Here is a 19,495-nt window from a genome sequence, read left to right on the forward strand (position 1 = left end):
GCAATGTTTCAATACATTGAGATCAATTAATAATAAGCAAATATGCCATTAAGGCTTCTTTGAGATCATCATTTGAATAGCCATTTCTCTTTTGCTTTTTACCAAAATGTGTTGAAATATCTATCCTATTGTCAGACGCAGTTTATATCCAAATTTTCACTGTTAATAGAGCTATAATAAATGTTCTTTTTAAATTTATTAAAGTATAGTTGATTTAGTCTTGTATCAATTTCTGTTGTATGGCAAAGTGACCCAGTCACACATACACATACATCCTTTTTCTCATACTATCTCCCATCATGTTCTATCCCAAGAGATTGCATATAGTTCCCTGTGCTATAAAATAGGACCTCATTGCTTATCCGTTTGACATGTAATAGTTTGCATCTACAAACCCCAAACTTCCAGTTCATCCTATTCCCTCCCCCCCTTAAATTTTCTTGTACATAAATCTTTGTTCATATTTCTGTTTACTTCTCTAGTCTCTAGAATATATTTATAGGAATGGAACTACTTGGTACAGTAGTATAACACTTCTAAGGCTTTTGATAAATATTATCAAATTACTTCCTGGAAACATGATACCAATTTCTATTACAGCATTCACTGAGTATACTGCCACTTAAAAAACCCTTTGTTAATACGATAGGAAGAAGGAAGTGGTCTCATTTAAAATGTGCACTTCTTCGCCAATGAAATGGACTTTTTTCCCAAGTCTATTGTTCATTTGTATTTCTTTTATGAAATACCTCTCATCCATATTTTATTGCTGTTTCGTGCTTTTCATACTGATTTGTAAGAGCTCTTTAACAAGAATGTGCTTCTGATCAGCTCAGTAAAGAAATGGAGGCCTTGATCAGCACACCAAGGAGAACTAACTCCCAGACATAAACAGAATATTCCACCCAACGACAGCAGAATACACAATCTTCTCAAGTGTACATGGAACATTCTCCAGTATAGTCCACATATTCGGGAACGAGTCTTAAGCAAATTTAAAAAGATTGAAATGATACCAAGTATGATTAATGTAAATCGACCTCAGGTCATAGGGATGTGTCAGTGTAGGTTCATTAATGCTGACGGTGGGGGACGTGGTTCAAGGGCAGGGGCACAGGGAGTGTACTTATTGCCCATTTCTGATGTGAACCTAAAACAGCTGTAAACAAGCAAAGTCTATTGATGGAGTTCTCAGGGTGGTAATAAACCCGACTAGTATCCATGAGGACGCAGGTTCAATCCCTGACCTTGCTCGGTGGGTTAAGGAGTTGGCATTTCTGTGAGCTGTGGTGTAGGTTGCAGATGCTGCTTGGCTCGGATCCAGTGTTGCTGTGGCTGTGGTGTACGCCAGCAGCTGCAGTTCCAATTTGACCTCTAGCCTGGGAACTTCCATACGCCTGTGGGTGTGGCCCTAAAAAAAAGACCAAATAAATAAATAGTTTACTAAATAGTAACTTGTATACTAGCATAGCAAAAAAAAAAAAAAATTATACTAGGGCACATCCAACAATGTGTCTGAATTCAGCGTTTTTATTAACAGGTAGAATATTCAATATTCAGTAAGTATTCACACATACCCTGAATGGTGAAAGCTCCCCCCATCCCCAAATTCCTTCTTATACCTCAAGTCCGGACAATGAAAGTGACCAGTGAAAATGGAATACCACATAGGGAAAGGCAAGATCTTTTGTCCCCTCAAGTCCTTTTGGGAGCAGAACTATAAGCTTATGTAGAAGAAAGATGAATCACTCTGTACACTTAAATTTAAACTCTTGTAGGAGAGATAAGACCTATTACAATGCTCCAACCATTGAAACGTCTGTCATTCTGGAATAGGGCAGGGCAGGCATGCCCGTCTCTGTGGGAAACACTCCACTCTAAGAGTGCTGGCATTTGAGAATGGGCTGGTGATGCCACAGGACCAGCACGTTATGCAGCCAGAGTAAGACAGGCTCCCCATTGAGCTGGCCTGTGCTAAAGCTAAAGCTGTAGATGGTACAAATAACCAGAGGAAACCGAAAACATGCCTTAAGACTTAGAAAAATGGGGGGAAAAAGTGTCTGTAATCGTGTGATACAAGTCCATGTAAGAACCAGTAATACATAAGGTTAGTAAGACATAATAATCACAAATGGCCCGTCAGTCAGATGGCATGTTATCCACAGAACTTCAGCTGCATGTGAACAGTAAAGTTAAAACTTCTAGACGTGATCTGCGAGGTGTTCTTCCAGTAACACCAACTGTCAGTATGACTTCTGGCCTGTCAGCATCAGACTGTACTTTACCAGTTTGTACCAGTTCAACTCACTGGCTCAGCTTGGATTCCTTTGTTGACAGTTCTTCAAAAATGAAGCATCTAGATATTTGGTTTGGCTTTAAAGGACAGCAGGTGCAGTGCTGGACTAATGAGAGAGGACAAATTCTGACAATTCCAGTATCAGGTCAAATCACTGTGACATCAAGGTGTCCGTGTTTCTGAGGGAGGCTGTGGCAATCCCAGTTAACCTGAGTTCAAGAAAAGTGTTGCATCCCAGGATTCTATGTCAGAAATTAAGTGACCCTAAGTAGGTAAAAAGAATCCACACACTAGAAACCGATGAAGCACTTATAAGTGAGATGCTCTGAGTTGCTGGATCGAGAGAACTCAGTCCAGCAGCTTTGGTTGGACTCTGTCATCACAGGACAGGATGCCATCATTTTACTCTTGCTGTGCTGGTGCCAACCTAAGTTCACACCAGCCCCCCTTCTTCAACTTGCCTTGAATACAGACCAGTTACAAGGAGTCATGATTCTTAAGCACTGAGCCCATCCATTTCTGGTAAGAACTGAGGCAATGGAACATGTCCTGGGGCTCGTGGACACGCTTGCCCAGCAGTGTTAAACTCGGGTCTTTGCCAGGCGTGGTTTCTTTTTTTCTGGGCAGAACGGCCATGGCTCACTGCCGCTTAGAAGAGCAGGGCTCTGAGCAATGTGCTAACACAGGACCTTGCTGGTCCTCTCAGGCGTTCGTGATGGAAGCAGAAACCACCTCGAGGAAGCTGGAGTGGGCAGTGCCCCTCTGGGACTGCTTAATTTTGCGACATTCAAGGAATGAAACTTGAGGTGAGAACTGAAAACCCGTTGTTACAGTCTCAAGGCAAAAATTAAAGGGACTCTGGTGATAAACTCTTGCCTCGTGTCTTGCAGGCTCACTGCCTGTAAAATGAACTAATTAATAAATTAAGGTCCTGGTGAGGAAGAAGACAGCCCTTGATCGCTGGCCAAGAATGACCTTAGGAGACTCTCCCCCAATTTTCCAGGCATAAAATACTCAAGCCACCAAGGCAAATCTTGGGACATGAATCATAGGGACAAGTGACACAGTATGTGAGAGTGTGTCTAGAACCCTCAACAGGCCAAACTTCAGAATGATGGATGTGGGCTTTCCTTGCCGGAGCCTGGGACCTCCAGGAGGGCAGGGGGGCAAAGAACACAGGTGCCCACATTCTACTGTCCTGTTCACACCTACGGGTATTCCTGTACGAAGATGCACAAAGGAAAGCTAGAAATCAAGTCTGCATCCTTTATTCCACCGAGCAGGCATACCCACGGGCCACATGCTACATCCTGTCTCAACAGGCTGCTGGAAGGTTCCCTAGGCTGGGGGCACAGGACTACCTGGGCTCTGCTCTCCAGACAGATGGTAGGGGTTGGCAGCAGAGGCTGAACACTAGGGCGGAGACCCCCAGCGCTGAAGGGTAATGGAGAGTGAGGAAGCAGGACCCAGATGGAAGGGGCAGCGAGGGGCCTTGAAGAACCTAAGTTGAGCATTTTGAGGTGAGAGGCCTGTCCACTCAGGCCTCCATCCGCACAGACAGCCACACTCAGACTGTGGGTAGAGGTGATGCTGCTACCACCCACTGTGCTGCCATGTTCTTCTGGATTCTTCTGGAGGTCCCTTTCTTTTTTCTTCTGTGACCAAAGCCTGGAAGCAGGAATCATTCTTCAGAAGAATGCAGAAGCCACTGGCTGGAGTCCCACCTCTTTGGAGATGAGCTGTTTGAGGCTTTGGGAATGAGAGAGAAGGAAGTGGAGAGCAGGAGACAAGAGAGGAGGCGAGAGAGGCTCCCAGCCTCCCAAGGGCAGAGGCTGGGAGTTTTGTGCAACAGGGCAGGGCAGTGGTCAGTGGAATCGTGGGTAGGAGGTTGAGAGACCTCTGGGATCAGCTGCCACCAGAGCTGGAAGAACTGAGGCAGAGGCAGCCAGCCACTTGCCTAGAAGACAGAACTCAGGCACCAAGGAACAAAGACTCCCACGAAAAGTGCCACTTCTACTCCCAGAGTCTCAGACAGTCTGCTCCTGACAGAACCCAGTGGCCAGGGAGGCAGGGCCTACTGCTGGGATATCATGGCAAGTGCCCAGTCCAAGAAAGCCACTGTGACGTCCTGTAGGCAGAGCCAGGTCCAGTGGGCAGCCTTGCTGAGCTGTGTCTTCACGCAGTCCCAGGTCACCTCACCTCTGGGAGGAAAGAACACATGCGCAGGTTGAAAGTGGGATATGCAGCCGCGTCAAGTCATGGGGGCAGCTCAGACCCACGCCCTACATCCCGAAGGGGCTGAGGGATGAACGGGGGTCCAGGCAGAGTGAGCGACTCAACAGAGCAGCCCTGTCCCTGGACAAAGGGCATAGGGCACAGCCACCTGCCGTAGCCCTGGGCAAGGGTCTCACCTGCATGCCTCGTGGCAGTGCTCCTGGGCGCGGGCCAGGGCCTCAAGCAGCAGGTGCCACATGGGAAGTAGGACGTTCTGGTAAAGAAACAGGAGCAGCTCCCTCAGAGAATGGAGCAGCTGGTTCAGGGCATCAGGGAGCTGGATCTGTAGCAGGACCATGGAAAAGGGATGGGGTTAGAATGCCCGGGGAAAGCAGTCCACGTGGGGCTGCATCTTCCCAAGAAGCCCCAGCAAGACGGGCCTTCTCCGACCCCCATCTCTGGCTTACCCTCTGGGAGAGGCTGGTGAGGCTGTCACCGAGCCAGGCAAGGTGGGAGGCACAGTGGGCAGAAAGGAAGCGGACCGTGGCATTGGTGTGGGCCCAGGCCAGCTGCAGGCTGGGCCTCGCCGTGGTCAGCAGGTGGGAACCCCAGGCCGGCAAGCTCTCCTGCAACCAGCTGTAGGAGAAGACAGAGGGGAGAAACAAGGTCTCTGAGTTCCCCTGGGCAAATCGGCTCAAGAACAGCTGGTTTAAGGGAGGCCTTGGGAAAGCAGAGCCGTGGATCACCTCCCACTGACCATTAATGCTGTCACCACCCTGAACACGGCAGCCCTCTCTCTCCCACCTCCTCCCCCTGCCCGCCCAGCCCTAGGCGGTGCTCACCTGTAGCCCTGCAGGCTGTAGGAGTAGATCTTGGTACATGCTTGCTGGCCAGCGGGCAAGAAACCAGATGACTGAAGCAACCGGCCAGAGAGGGAGGCTGAGGAAAGGGGGCCTCAGGTGAGCTGGGAGGGGAAGAGGGCGGGGACTGGGGAGACAGACCCTCAGGCCCCAGAGCAGGCCCAGTGAGGGGTGCGGCAGAGCTGGCCACGGTCTGGGAGGGAGGATGCAGGCCGGGGGGCAGGAAGGGCGCGGCCAGGTGGAGCCCTGGACTTAGGCATCGGCAAGCCTCGGGTTTAAGGGTGGGCCCGTCTCCTTCCCAGCTGTAATCTTAGACTAATCTTACGCTAATCGGGTACATCTCTCTGAGCCTGGGTTTGCTCAGACGTTAAAAACATGGTAACATCTACCCAAATGAGACGGTGAACACCTAAGCATTTCTACACTGCGCAGCACTAGTCCCATGTGAAGCAGTAAGGCCACAGCTGCGGACAGAAAGATCTGGCTGAAGTGTTTGCTCCATCGTGTGTGTTGGGGGAGGGCAGGGCCACACCCAGCTGTGTCCCCAGAGAGAGCCCGGTGCTTTCTTCTTTGCCTGCCAAGCCCTGCTTACCCTGGAAAGAACTGTGTGACCGCAAGTCATGGCACAGGAAACCTACGGCAAAGACCAGCACCAACATGAGAAGCCGTGCCCAGGGCAGCCGGAAGCCTCGTGCCTGCTGCAACAGACTCTGGAAGAAGAGCGGGGAGGGAGCAGTGGTCAGAAAGGCGAGGCGCTGGTCCTTGCTTCCCGAGGCAGGCCTCGAGCCAGGCCTTCCAGGGACAGGATCCGGCGCTCACACCGCCTCAGGGGTAGTGGGAGCTCCAGGGACAAGTGGGGCAGTGATGTGCTACAGGCCCAACCAGGCTGAGCCAAGACAGTGGCACAGAACAGTGCGTGGGGTTGGGAGGGCTGAGCGCTGGCACCGTGCAGGCTGTGTCGCAGGCGATGGCATCCTGGTTGCTGTCGATGCCCTTCCTCAGCAGATCCTGGTTGGTAAGCTTGAAGGACTGAGTCGTTTCTTGCAAAGACTTCTGTGTCTGTAGGGCAAGAAAAAGTCTGTGCTGAGAACATGAGATTTGGCCCAGGAGGGATCCCCGCGCCTCCACTGTTTCACTTTCCGGGGCAGCTGTGCCGAGGGAGCACCTTCTCAGCAACGGGGACAGGGGCCAAGGGGTACGAACCCAGAACCCAGGTGAAGCTCAGCCAGCCACGTCCTACCAGCAACTCACCTTCTTGGGAATCCGCTCCCAGGACTTGAGCAAGTGCTCGAGCAGCAGGCTGTGGGGAAAGCACAAGCCCTTTCCATCAGGGGGCCCGCTCGGCCTGTCCCATCCTCCTGCCCTCCGTGAGGGCCCCGCTCCTTCGGGCCGAGAGTCCACGCCCCACCCGCAGAGAAGCAGCTTCCTAGAGGCCCACGGCAACTCCCGCGGAACCTGAACAGTGAGGAACACTCCCCTTCTGCTTTTAGGGACATGCTGGGAAGCACGAGGTAAGGCTTTTCTGTGTGGATCAGAGCAGGTACCCCCCCATCCCACCACCACCACCTGCCTGGACTGTGGCAGGTGCTTGGGGTACAGCTGCCTCCAGACGCTGGTGCTGAGGGGGTCCACCGTCAGGCACTCGGTCAGGCTGCTCAGGAGCTGCACAGGGGACAGGAGGAGGGAGAGACTGTTGGGCCCGGGCTGGTGGCGGGTAGAGTCCTGGGAGGTAACCCCCTCTCCGAAATGAGGCCACCCAGGCAACGCGTCCGCCCTAAAGGATGGAGAAATCATGCCCAGGCCTCAGAAACCTCCGAGACGACGTACGGGGGAGGCTGGGGTCCTGAGGTCAACGTTCACGTGCGTGCAAGGGGCAGGACATCGGAGATCGGCCAGATGACTGTGCCCTCTTTTCAGCTCAACTCTCCACCCCCCGCCCCCCTCTGCTTTCACCCAAAGCATATGGAAGTTCCTGGGCCAGGAGCTGAATCAGAGCTGCAGTTGCACCACAGCCACACTGGATCTTTAACTCACTGCGCCAGGCCAGGGATCGAACCGGCAATACCACTGAAACAAGCCGGATCACGAACCTGCTGCATCACAGCGGGAACGCCTCCGCTCCGCTCTTCTGAGGACAGAGCATGAGGGAGCGGGGCAGGTGGCTACAGGTGCACTATGGGGAGGCCCGGGAAGTGGGCTCCCTGGAGCAGAGCCTTTGCCTGCAGACAGGGACTGGTGTGGCAGAGCCCTGGGAGGGAAAAAGGAGCCTCCCGTCGTTTCCTCACCTCTTTCTTCATCTCCGGAGGGCAGCCAGGGGTGGCTCTGGACAGGAAGGAGGGGAAGTAGGTATGCAGGGTGGATTCCGGCTTTGCCCCAAATGCCAGCACCTTCAGTCGTGGGTAGAGCCGACAGAGCTGCTCCTGCAGGCTGTGGTGAGAGTTGAGAGAAGCAGGCATGGGCTCTAAAGGGCTATGTATGCCGTGCCCCTTTGCCGGCCTCAGAATCCACACCCTGCCCAAGGAGGGACGTCCCTAAGGGCCTTGTAATGGTTCTGCATCTTTCTAGACTCAGCGATTTCTTGGAAAATCTGAGTCATGGGTTCTCTCCCCAGGAAAATGCCCACGTGCCCCTCAAACTCGAGGGCCCACACAATTCCAGGGGTTCAGTGATCCCTTGGACTTGCAGGTCAGATCTACGGTGGCTGGAGGAAGAGGGACAGGAAGATACTGTCCGCTCCTAGCCCTCAGCTGGGATCCTTCACAGCAGGTTGTGCCCGACGGCAGCCCTACCTGGGAGTCAGGGAGTTGTTGGGCATATAGGCAAAGTCCAGAAGCGGGAAGAAGTCCTTGGGGCCAATCATACCAAAGCCCTTGGTGAGGTTGGGGTGCATCCTGCGGGGGAAGAAAGAAACAGGCTTGCGGGGGACCACCCACCCAGGCCACGGCCTCAGCTAAGCGCAACATCCCAGAGAAAGGGCACAAACCCGAGCCCACTCCCCGCCTCGTGGCTCCGTCCCTTTCTTTCTTCACCACCACGTTCTGAGGCGGGAGGAAGGGGCCCGGTTTTCCTCACATCTGTGGAAACCAGGGTCAGAGCATCCCATTTTGCTCAAATAGCCACTTGGGAACACCCGGGGCCTCCCCGTTGCCGCTCCCCCCACACTCACAGGAGCAGGCGATCCAGGTAGGCGATGGCGAAGGGAGACAGGGACCTGATGCCCAGCACAGGCATCATGATCCGCAGCCACACTGCGGAGACAAAGGGCAGGGAGGAAGCCTCAGGCCTGGACCCACGGGGCACGTTACGGAGGACCCTAGAGGCTCTGAAACCATCCCTCTCTCCCCCACTGGTTACCTTTCAGTCCTTCGGTGAGGTTGGCGAAACCTGCTTGACCCAGGGCCCACATGATGGTCAGACACTTGGCTGGTCGGCTCTGGTGGGACCTTAGCAGTTCCAGGAACTGGGGAGACCGGTGTGGGAGGCAGGTTGGGATACGGCAAAGCTCCAGGAGCACCCCCAAAGAACCCCCAAAGCCAGGGAGGAACGTCAACAGGGAGGGACAGTGGCGCGGTGTGGTAGTGTGGCAGGGTGATTCAGAGCATGGGCTCTGGCCTTCGAGCACCCTTGCCGCTTACTAGGTGACCAACTCGGGGAAAGTTACTGAACTCAGTCTTGTCAGCTAGGAAATGGGAATAAGAGCACCATCTGCCTCATATATAGACAAGGCAGGCTCAGTAAGTGCTAACGTGTTCACTAGCATCACTCATCTTACAGGATCGCCCACGACCCCTCAGTTGGGTCCAACAGTGTAGATTCCAGCCAGCCTCCCCACTCCTAACCTCCTGATGTCCCCACCAGGACCCTGAGCTCACCTTGCCCAGATTCGTGGTGGCAATCTTAGGCTTGTCTTGCAAAATGGCCTGGATACAGATGCGGTAACCATGCAGTGACTCACCTGGAGGGATACCTGTTCTCAGACCTCCATACACCACTCCGCAGCCCACCCCTGTAATTTCCCTTTTGACAGCCAAGAGCCCAGAACCCAGGCCCACCGAGTCCTAATCTCCTCCGCCTTTTTCTTTTTTTTTGGTCTTTTTAGGGCCACACCAGTGGCATATGGAAGTTCCCAGGCTAGGGGTCTAATTGGAGCTGTAGCCGCCGCCTACACCACAGCCACAGCAACGCCAAATCCGAGCCGGGTCTGCGAACTACACCATAGCTCACGGCAACACGGGATCCTTAACCCACTGAGGGAGGCCAGGGATCAAACCCGCAACCTCATGGTTCCTAGTCGAATTAATTGCCGCTGCACCACGACGGGAACTCCTCCTCCACCTTTTTCAAAAGAGTGCCGGAATTTACAGAGCGCTCAACTGCAAACAGAACCACACAGCTACTCTGGAAGCAGGAAAAAGCGGTAGGCTCCCAAGATGGGGCTGGGCTATTCCTTCCGGGCCTCTCTCACCTGGCGTCTTATCCAGCTCTTGCAGCATGGTGAACAGACAGTGATCGAAAAAGAGCTCCAGGGACCCCGCTGCCTTCGCCAGTAGCCCTCGGATGATCCCACGCAGCTCCCGGCTCACCAGGCTGTAGGGATAATCTAGGAGCGAGAGGCCTCATGTGAGTGCGAAGATCAGACGCCTCTGCCAGCTCCGAGAGCTCTGGGTTGCTCCCTGAGAACAGGGAGCAGAGGCAGAGGTCACTGCACTGTGGTTGGCATCCTCGCTATTTCAGTGAGGCCCAGAAACTTTCAAGTCAAGAACAGCTCATGGAAATCAGAACAATTGGGGGGACCCTCATGGAAATGAGGGCAATTGGGGGGAGCGGGCGGGGAGGGGGCACTGGGCTCAATGCTTAAGTAACATGTTCACACACAGCCCTTTCAGAATCTCCCTGAACTTGTCCTGGACTTGAGGGCGTTGGAAGAACTAACCGTGAGTATGCTGGCTTAGGGTAGGTTCACTTGTGGGCGTTTGGAGCTTGTAGTTGAGATAGCTGGCCAGGTCCTTCAACCACACGGACGGGTTCTCAGAGAACACGCTCTGGCTCTTGTCCAGTTCCTTCTGCAGAGCTGCCACATCCAGCTGCCAGGAACACAGGCCCCTCAAGGTGAGTTGTAGGTATAGAGTAATGGGGGAGAGATGGGGAAACCGCTGAACTAGGTGGCGGCAGGAAGAACACAGAGTTTCTGCTTTACAGCATCAGTACGTGGAATGCCGCACTCTTGCTGCCTCCAGATCTTTAGGAAATAGAGAACGGGACAGCTGCAACTGGGGATCTCAAGGCCTATACTCTCCAGCCCTTCACAAGTTCAAGGGGGAAAAGAGAAGACAAGACGCAAAATGAAAGGACCCTCCTTCTTTGGGGGGAGGAGCTACCAGCAGTTTTTCTAAACCCTCCCTGTAGTCCTAGATTTCCAAAGCTCCCCTCTTACTAAAGGATGCTTCTCAATAACCTTCCTTCTGTCTATCCCAAGTGCACACATTGCAGCCCTTAGGCTTTCCATTCTTTCCTGAACCGGCTCCTCTCAACCAGCAATGTCCCACATTCCACAGGGCCCTCAGTTGCCCGTCCCCTCCTGCTCCTTTCATTTCACTCCTCAAGTCCCTGTGCTTTCGCTGCCTAAGGTCTCGGCCCACTCACAGCTTTCAGCGCCTCCTCCAGGCTGCGAAAGCGGCCCTGCTTCTGGTTCTGGTTGGTGACGGTTGCTCCCTTCTTAGTCTGCTTCTTGGTGGCCGGTTTCTTAGGCTCCACAGCAGGGGGTGGAACCTGCTCCTTATTCTGCCGTTTCATGATTTTCTCAAAGCCCCGCTCATACAGGGTGCTTGTCGTCTGGATTGGAGCTGGGGGTAATGACAGGCAGACAAAGGGGACCAGCCCTGAGTCAAGAGGGCCTCCCAGGAACAGTGGTCCCTTCCCCTTCGATCATCACAGCTCTTGAGTTCAAGGGCTCTCTCACAGAGATGAGGCATTTCTTTATTAGGAAATCAGAGTATGTGAGAACTGGTGGAGGGGTCGGATACAGAGGGCTGGCTTCTTTGCTGAGTGGCTACCAGTCTGGGAGGTCAGGATTTTTCCATCTTGGTTCTACACCAGTTCCACGTGGTTCGGATGTGACAACTCTATAATCAACAAGCGGCAAGCTTTCTCCAATCCTCCAGGAGACTTCGAGGAAACAGGCACCACTTAGAATAATACTTGGTGGGTGTGGAGTGTGTGGTGGGTCACGTCCCCCGCTGTGGGGCCTAGTGTGCGTCCCAGCCCCCATGCCCACCCCCGACCTGCTGGTTACTTAACACAGGGGCACAGGCCGTCTCCCCCCAGCTCCCAGACACCTGCCCAGAGAGCCTAGGCTGGGCCAGCGAACAGCTGGGCGGGCGGGTGTGCAGGCGGCCAAGCGTCCGAAGACCGGAATCGCAGTCCCCTCCGACCTGCGGTCCCGGGCAAGGCATCTAACACTTCGCTGAGCCTCGGTTTACGCATCTGACAGGCGAGGCAGCGACCTCCCTCGCGCTGTCTACCTCTTGTGAGGCTTAAAAGAGACAACGCCAAGTAGCGCCGGCTGAACTGGTAAGTACCGATGGGCAGGAGAGCTCGTTCTGCGAGCAGCCCGGGGCTATTTTGAGCCTCTGGGCTCCGGTAGCTGCTCTCTACCAGCCAGCGGGCAGGCAGGCCCGGGGCCGGGCGGCGGCGGGGGCGGCAGGCGGGTGGGTACTCACGGGTCAGGTCGTACTTCCACACTCCGTTCGCCTCCCCGAGCGCCCGGCGGTCCCCTCCGCCGCCTTTACCACTGCCGCCGGCCCCAGGCCGCCGCCCCTTCTTCACCACCTCCCAGCGCCCCCCACCCGCCGTCTTGGCCGCCATGGCTCCGACCCTCCCGCCACGGCCACCTCCCTGGGCTTTCCGGTCCGGTGCGGACGCGTCGCGCTCTGCCACGTCTCCTCGCAGGGCCTCGCGGCGCGTGACGCCACCCGCAAGGCAGCCTGGGACTTGTAGTCTTTTCTATTTGCCGGGTTCTCCCTCGCGAGGGCTCGGGTCAGCCTCCGGGCTCCCTTGCAGCAAAAAACAGCCAGGCAAAGAGGTTGAAATCAGGGGCTATTACATTCAAAAGTTTTTATTGAGACCTTGCTGTGTGAAGGCACTGGATGACTCGGTGGATATGTACAGTTTCTATTTGTCTTTCCGTTCTAGTTGGGCAGGAAGGATGGAATGAAAATAGTTCTTCGTCGTTGCCTCGGAGAGTTTGAAGATTAAATGCTTCCTTCCTTATAGGAAAATGCTAGTTTTTCTGTGGCTAGTGGTTAAACTTTGGGTTTAATGGGGTATAAAAATCCATTAGGAAGGTACAAGGAAGAGAATGGAGCTTGAGGGAAGAGGCAGTGTTTGGAGGGCAGTGTTTGGAGGGCAGTGGGAGAGGCCTTCTGACAGGAGGCAGGGCAAAGGCTGGGGGCCCAGGACAGTCAGAGCTGGGTCTCCCCTTCCTGGCAGTGGAAAGGAAAGGCTCTGACTCCCACCGCGAGAGTCAGCCCCCCGTCCCAGATGTGACAGGGAGGGGTTCAAGAGCCCCAGACCCGAGGAACCACCCAAATAGGTTATGACTCAGGCATTCACTATTGCTGAAGGGCCCACAGCCATGCTTGCAGTGTCATGTGAGACCTCAGAACGAAGCATTCCAGCCTGAGGATGAGGGAAGGTGAACTGGAAGTGATTTATCACAATTAAAGAAATGTGCTATTTCATGTACACTCCTACATTTAAGCATGAGTTTCACACCTGCCATCCTGAGGAACAAGGCAGGCCCGCCCTTATGGTAAGAATGAGTAGAGTCCAATTTACTACAGGACTAATGACTTAAGGAGTGATGAATTCTTAGGAAGGAGATCAGCAAAGGTTTCCCAAAGGAGATGGCATTTGAGATGGGTCCTGAGAAATGGGTGAATTTTCATTGATTGGGGATTAGGACAAGTGGCAAGAACAGGTCAGGTATATGGATTTATTGATTTTAACAAAGGCCTCGAGGTGGGACGCAGCAGGGACACAGAGACTGGAAGTAGTTTAGTGTCATGGTGCTTAACGGATTTTGGAGGTGATGAGGTTGGAAAGGGGTCTGAGCTCATATGCCATGGGCCTTGGGGATATATGAAGGGTGAGTTGGGGTGGAGGAAGGCAGGAGATAACTAGCTCTTGAGGCTTCCTTCTGCCTGCCCTGCAGCTCCTTCAGGCCTGATCATAGCTGACTTTGCCTCAGGTCAGAAGCGCTGAGTTGGACTGCTTTTGCCAAGGACCATATTTGAGCCGATCATGAATCAGTTCCCCTTTTTCAGATCATTGGTTTAGCTCCACACAGAGGATAGATAGCTCTTTGTTCTACCTCTTCTGTGTCACATATATGGTCACAGAAAAAGAACAGCACTTCCATAGAGGCAAGAAGATGGAGGGGGGGTGCTCTATGGTGGAGAGATGTAGATGGGTGGAGAGGGGCTTTATTTTCTATCTTTCCTTAGAATAGTCTGGCAGATCATCTGTTGTAACTTGGCCTCTAGGGGATGGAAGTCATTCATTTACTTATGCAGCAGCATTTCCTAAGCAACTTCTCTACCTAAGCACCTAGCACAGTGCTAGTTGGAGCTAGAGGACACACCTCACTTGGCTTGAGAGGAGCTCAAAGCCTGTGTAGGAGACAAATGTGCAGACAGAAAACTGTAGTTGACCATCTTAAATGTTCCAGAGGTTGGGGGGAGGCAGTGCTTTCCATCCCTGAGCTCTGGGTGTTTGAAGAGCAGCCTCAGACACGAGCCATGGAGGTGCACTTGGGCAAGTACCCATGGGGTTTGAGGGAAGAGAATCAAAAGACTGGGTCAAGGACGATGGATGGGTATCGTGTAGGGGCCAAAAGAGAGTTCATTGAAGCAGTTTGACCTCCTGTATAGTGTCCTGTTGCTGCTGTAACAAATAGCTACAAATTTACTGACTTAAGACAAGACAAATGTGTCTTACAGTTCTGGAAGGTGGAAGTCTGTCAGGGTCTCCCAGGGCGAAAATATGGTGTCTACAGGGCAGTGGTCCCTTGTGGAGGCTCTGGGGGAGAATATGTTTCTTGCCTTTCCCAGCATCTAGAAGTTGACCAAGTTCCTTCACTCCTGGATCCCCCCATCTTCAGGACCAGCAAGAGGGGGGTCAAGTCCTGCTCACATGGCATCCCTCTGACCTCCTGCCCCCTCATCTGCCTCCATTTTATGGACCTTTGCAATAACATTGGGCCCCCTTGGTAATCCAGGATATTCCCGGTTTTAATCAGGTGTCAACTGATTAGCACCTTCATTCCATCTGCACCGTCATTTCCCTTTGCCGTGTAACCTAACCCATCCACAGGTTCGGGGGATTATGACGTGGCCATCCTTGGGGGGGAGGCTATTCTGCCCACCACACCCACAGGGCGAGGTCTCAGCCTGAATGAAGGTGAACGTTGGGCGATGCAGAACAATGGCCTTATCCTTTAATGTATCTACTTGGAAAAATGGAGGACAAGCCTTTTCAAATTAGGCGCAGGAATTAAAAATCATAAAGATAAATAAAAGCAAGGACCTTCCTGGAGGAGAACAACAGAATGAGGCCAGAAGTCTCTGGATGTGGGGGCGGGAGTCAAACGGAGGAGGAGGAGGAGAGGACGTGGAGGAGGAATGAACAGACGTGGTTTGCTGATTTCAGGCTTATAACCCAAGTCATTTGAGAAATGGTGGCTGTCAGGAAGGAGGCTCACGGAGCAGGGCCGTAGAAGAGACACCGCCCCAACAGTATCTCGGTCACACTCCGGATGCTGAGGAACCACCAGGGGGCTAGTCTGAAGCTAGCGGAAGGTTCTGGAGGCCCCATCTCTGTGGTCTTTGGGGACGAGCACTGAACCATGAGTCAGGAGGCCTCAATTCTGGTCCAGGTATTTATCACCATCACCCTGAGCAGATCACACGCGGGTCTCAGTCCCTTCGTGGGTCAAGGAGGGAGTGGTCTGGATGACAACCCAGGCTCTATGTGAATGCGCCTGGTACCCACATTCGTGTCAGCGCCCTTCATCCCTGATGGGCCTCAAGGACACGGGTTGTCATGGCCCTTGGCTGGGGCACCTGCCAGGAAGGCAGGGCTCTGCGGGTGACAGGACAGAGTTCCCGGCTCCTGGTTCCCATTAGCGCCTGGACACTGCTGTCCTTCTGGGCTCCAGTGCCTAGAGCTGCTTGCTCCTTCGAACTCACGCAGCATTGTCACGGGAGCCTGTGCTCCCCCCCAGCTGGATCCCTGCTGTGGGGTGTGTGAGCTGCCACAAGGATGGGGGACAATATGCAGTCTTACTGTCCCAAAGGAGCCGGAAACAAAGCACCTCTCCGCCAGGCTGCCCCGTGACCTCGCAGTTGCTTCCCTGGGCTGCCCATCCTCTCAGCCACGGCCCTGAACTTCGTTCCTCTTCAGGGACTGGGGGTCGGGGCGCCTCTGTGCCTTCTCTTAAAGCCCCGGTCCTGGTGTTGGGAAATGGGGGCTAGGTCAGCGCTGGGCTCTAAGGGGAAGCTGGGCCTGAGGGAGGATGGTGGTGGTACCGGGCTCCATGGCCACCGCCTCTGGAGAGGGGGTGGCTTGGGGGGAAAGCACTGCACCCCAGGCTGTGGCTCAGTTGCGGGAGACATGGTATGGACTTTTACCACACAAGTTTATTGAAATAAAAGTGAACACGTATGCAGGCTGGGTGGCCCGAGGGGCAGGGGTAGGGGAGGCGGGCCGAGAGGAGGCAGACCGACAGGAGGGGCCAGGCAGAGTCTGTGTGGCAGGAACCAAGCGGCAGGGGGCGTGGCTGGGGGCCTGGGGCAGTGCTGGGCTTCAGTGCTGGGGGCAGGGGGCCGAGGGTGGGCGAGCCTGGTGCCAGGAGGCCGTTTTCATCCCTCGCATGCTCCCCTCCCTCTCCCTGACTGCCAGGGCCTAAGGCACCCCCTCCTCAGCCCCCTCTCTCCCTCTCCTGACATCAGCCTTTCCCTCAACTACTGGGAAGTCAAAAGACAAAATAAATAAGAATCGGTGAGTCCTGCCATGGCCCCGGCCATGGGGAAGGGAAGCCAAGCCGGGCACGCTGCCCCGGAGCCCGTGCTGTCAGCCCTGGGAAAAGAACAGGTAAAGTGCAAGGAAAATCCAGTAAGTAAAAATATACCAATGACTTTGTCAAATATACAGCTGCTGGCTGTCAGAGGCGCAGGCGGCTGGCTGGGGTGGGTGGCAGCAACACCCTGGGAAGTGTTGGCCGACACAGCACAGAGACAACGGAAATAAATAGGGGTGGGGAGTGGGCAGGGGGCCCGCCCACGGGGCCTGTGCCGCAGGAGGAGGGGCCTCTGCCGGCTCACCTGGCCCGTCCCCCCAAGCCCTGCTCGCCGGGCTCCCCGAGGCTGCGATGCTGCGGCACTGACACAAAGCACCCGGCCGACCGGCTGTCAGGAAAGGGTTATAATGTGGGGGTGGGAGCGGGGAGGGGAGGCCCGGGAAGCGGAGCGGTCAGCCAGGGCTGGGGCCGCCCTCAGTACTCGTCCTGGTCTTCCTGTTGGTGTTCCTCGATCTCGTCGTCCTCAGGGGGTGCAAATCCTTCCTGGAGTGGGGGAAGGGAGAGCAGCGGTGAGCCGGGCCGGCCCGGCTGCGGGTGTGGCCTCCTGAAGGGCCAGGGCCCGGGTTCTCGGGTTCTCGTCGTCCTACCTCCCCTGCTCGTGCTCTGGGCGGCCTTGGCCCCGGGGACTTCAGCTCGCTGCCCTCAGTGGCCCAGGTTCTCCAAGGCCCCTCTGGTCTTAGGGCCGGGCGGGAACGGGGGAGGCCCAGCAGGCGCCGGCAGGACTCACCTCGGTGGCATAGAGGATGCCAATGATGCCCGCGATGACAGGGCTGTTCTCACTTTCGTGTTCCTGGCAGATGAGCTCGATGTCTCGGAGTTTGCTGAAGTAGAAGTCGCGCTCCTTCTCTAGCCCATCCACTGTCAGCTTCAAATCCAGTAGCTGCTCAGGGGGTGGGGGTGGGGGTTGGGGGGGAGAAGGTGCAGCTGAAGCCAGAGGCCCCGCCTCCGACTCCCTCCCGGCCCTGGCGCCCCGGGGGGCCTGGCTTTTGCAGCAGGGCTATCTCGGCGGCGGCTGCCCTTGCCCACGCCACTCACCTGCTGGTTGAGCTCAAGAATCTGGGCATCGGTCTCATGGCCGCCATTTCGGGCCGATGGAGGATTCTTCCGGAGGATGCAGGGTGGAGCCACGTTGCTCAGCCGGCCGGAGGTCTGCATGTTTTTGGGGCCCGTGGGGGACGTCCTCTGTGGAACTGCCCAGAGGGGAGAAGTCAGGTGGGGCCGGGGGAGCCCACAGCTCAGGTGGCACAAGACAGCCTGGTGTGACGGCGGGGGCAGGCCCATGCACAAGGCAGCATCCCGCCCTCCCCTCGTCTCAGGCTCAGGACCGGCATCTACATCTAGGCCTCAAGCCACGGCCACATGACACATCACAGCAGCAGGGCAGCTTCCCGGCAAGCCTGGGGGAGCAGGGACTGCAGGAGCTAAAGAAGGTGGAAGGTGCATGGAGGGAAGAGAGCTGGCCTGAGGGGGAGATGAAGGGAACTGGGCCTGCGAGAGTTTGGGGAGTGGGGCTCCAGGGTGGAGGGCCCCCTTGTACGGACAGCTGCGGCTTGAGGAAAAGCAGCAGGCACAGCATCTCAGGTCTGGCTCTCGCAGGGTCTTTCCTAGCAGAAACCCAGCCCACGGCCACCTTCCCAGTGGGCGACCTCCGTCTCAAGGCTGGAGGGGACAACGGCAGCCTAACCCCTGCCCCCGCCTCGGGCCCCCACCTCAGGATGGGCCTGACTCGGGGACCCCAGCTCCCCACCCCGGCACACTCCGCATGCTGCGGCCACTTCTTTTCCAGCTACGTGGCTCCCAAGACAGAGCTTCTAGTGCAAAGCAAGCAGGTGAGTGCGGGCAGGCCCAGGCGGGCAGCAGCGCACAGAGGAGCCGCTCTGCTATGACGGGTTCAGACGCAGCGGGGCTGCTCCTCTCTCTTCGCTCACCCACCCTCTCCCCCACCAAAGGCCCTGCGGCTCTTTCCCCTTCTCCTGAACCCAGACAAAGCTTCATTTCCAGAGACTCAGCTCTTGAGGACTTGGGGCTGTGGGATTTTGGAACGGGGGGCGGGGGGGGGGAGATTGTTCAAGCTCAGCAAACTCCTGTCCCCGGGCGTCCCGTGGGCAGGGGGCGGGAAGCGTCTATAGGGCTGGCACCAGGACAGGCCTCGATGGAGGAACCGGGCCACGTGCTGGCCCATCATCTCGAGGCAAACGAGTTAGCCTGGGCTACAGAAGGAAGGACCCCGGGCCAGGGCTGGTGCCGGCGGCTCTCCTCGGGCGGCAGGCAGTCTGTGAGCCCTCTCTGCCCTCCTGGGACTCCCCCTGGTCTAAGCGGGCAGCAGGCGGCGTCATCTGAACTCCGTGATAACAGGCTTCTCTAGGCTGGCAGGGCCGGGCCGGCGGCCCAGGGGGGCGCTCCTGGCTGTGGAGCCCTGCCGGCCCGGCCCCCCACACCCCCTCCCCCAGCTCGGGCTCGTTACCTGCTGTGCCAATGAGTTTCTTGGATTTGTTGAAGATCTGATCACCTGGGTTAGGAGGTGGTGCTACGTCCTGGCCCTGCCGCGCCAGCAGAGGGTTGTAATCCTTTCCATCATAGTTTGCGTCAAAGAATTTCTTAAACCACTGAATAAACTCAAAATTATCTTGGAATTTTCCTTTCACTAATTTCTCTACAGGAATGATCTGAAATAGACCACATAAGCAGAGCACTTTAACTTCCTGCTGCTGCACGGCTGCCTTCCGCGCTGAGCGGGCTGTGGCTCTCCGGAAAGCCTCCCCGGTGGGCTGCAGCCCCCCTCCACCTTCTCCACCTGCCCCCCTCCCCGGGCACCAGAGCAGACGGGTTCAGAGACAGCCCGCTCCTCCAGCTCAGGAGGGCGTGTGTGCGGGGAGATGCCCGCTGCTGCTGCTGCTGCCTGCGTGAAGGGTGGGGCTGCTGGACCAGGGTCCTGGGCCATCCAGGCAGCAGAGTGAGCCAAGAGACTTTTCTTGGGCCCTACAGAGA

The 19,495-nt window shown here is 55.6% G+C and overlaps 2 protein-coding genes across 5 annotated transcripts in view; both read right to left on the reverse strand.

Annotated features, from left to right (window-relative positions):
- Window positions 1,513-12,296, reverse strand: TMEM214 (transmembrane protein 214). 2 transcript variants are annotated; one of them, XM_005662677.3, is made up of 17 exons: window positions 12,090-12,296; window positions 11,014-11,213; window positions 10,304-10,454; window positions 9,836-9,970; window positions 9,243-9,325; window positions 8,725-8,830; window positions 8,537-8,618; window positions 8,160-8,261; window positions 7,656-7,797; window positions 6,941-7,032; window positions 6,622-6,670; window positions 6,316-6,429; window positions 5,963-6,080; window positions 5,353-5,449; window positions 4,978-5,146; window positions 4,708-4,853; window positions 1,513-4,497 (listed from the first exon to the last, which is right to left on the reverse strand). In XM_005662677.3, exons 1-17 carry the CDS (start codon window positions 12,232-12,234, stop codon window positions 4,371-4,373), a joined length of 2,058 nt encoding a protein of 685 aa, XP_005662734.1. In that variant the 5' UTR covers window positions 12,235-12,296; the 3' UTR covers window positions 1,513-4,370. The 2 variants fall into 2 exon arrangements, with proteins under 2 accessions (XP_005662734.1, XP_020943379.1); XM_021087720.1 differs by having other exon boundaries at window positions 6,622-7,032; window positions 12,090-12,285.
- The window catches only part of MAPRE3 (microtubule associated protein RP/EB family member 3), a 51,613-nt gene continuing 48,165 nt past the window's right edge, over window positions 16,048-19,495 (reverse strand). For 2 of the 3 annotated variants that reach the window (XM_021087724.1, XM_021087722.1), the window contains exons 4-7: window positions 18,972-19,173; window positions 17,543-17,697; window positions 17,235-17,387; window positions 16,048-16,990 (exon numbers count right to left, since the gene is read on the reverse strand). In XM_021087724.1, the coding sequence (XP_020943383.1) occupies window positions 16,922-16,990; window positions 17,235-17,387; window positions 17,543-17,697; window positions 18,972-19,173 (579 nt within the window). In that variant the 3' untranslated portion in view covers window positions 16,048-16,921. The remainder of the gene's footprint in view (window positions 16,991-17,234; window positions 17,388-17,542; window positions 17,698-18,971; window positions 19,174-19,495) is intronic. The other variant, XM_021087723.1, reaches the window with a different exon arrangement.

The sequence above is a fragment of the Sus scrofa genome, chromosome 3 (assembly GCF_000003025.6).
Source record: "Sus scrofa isolate TJ Tabasco breed Duroc chromosome 3, Sscrofa11.1, whole genome shotgun sequence".
In the NCBI taxonomy this organism is placed as follows: domain Eukaryota; kingdom Metazoa; phylum Chordata; class Mammalia; order Artiodactyla; family Suidae; genus Sus; species Sus scrofa.

Bases quoted from the DNA above. Each gene is read 5' to 3' on its own strand.
- TMEM214 (XM_021087720.1), bottom strand. From the start codon at position 12,234: ATGGCGGCCAAGACGGCGGGTGGGGGGCGCTGGGAGGTGGTGAAGAAG. The intron at 9,326-9,835 runs GTGAGAGAGGCC...GTATCCCTCCAG, and splicing joins AGAGCTGGATAAGACGCCAG to GTGAGTCACTGCATGGTTAC. The intron at 7,798-8,159 runs GTAGGGCTGCCG...CTCTCACCACAG, and splicing joins AACAACTCCCTGACTCCCAG to CCTGCAGGAGCAGCTCTGTC.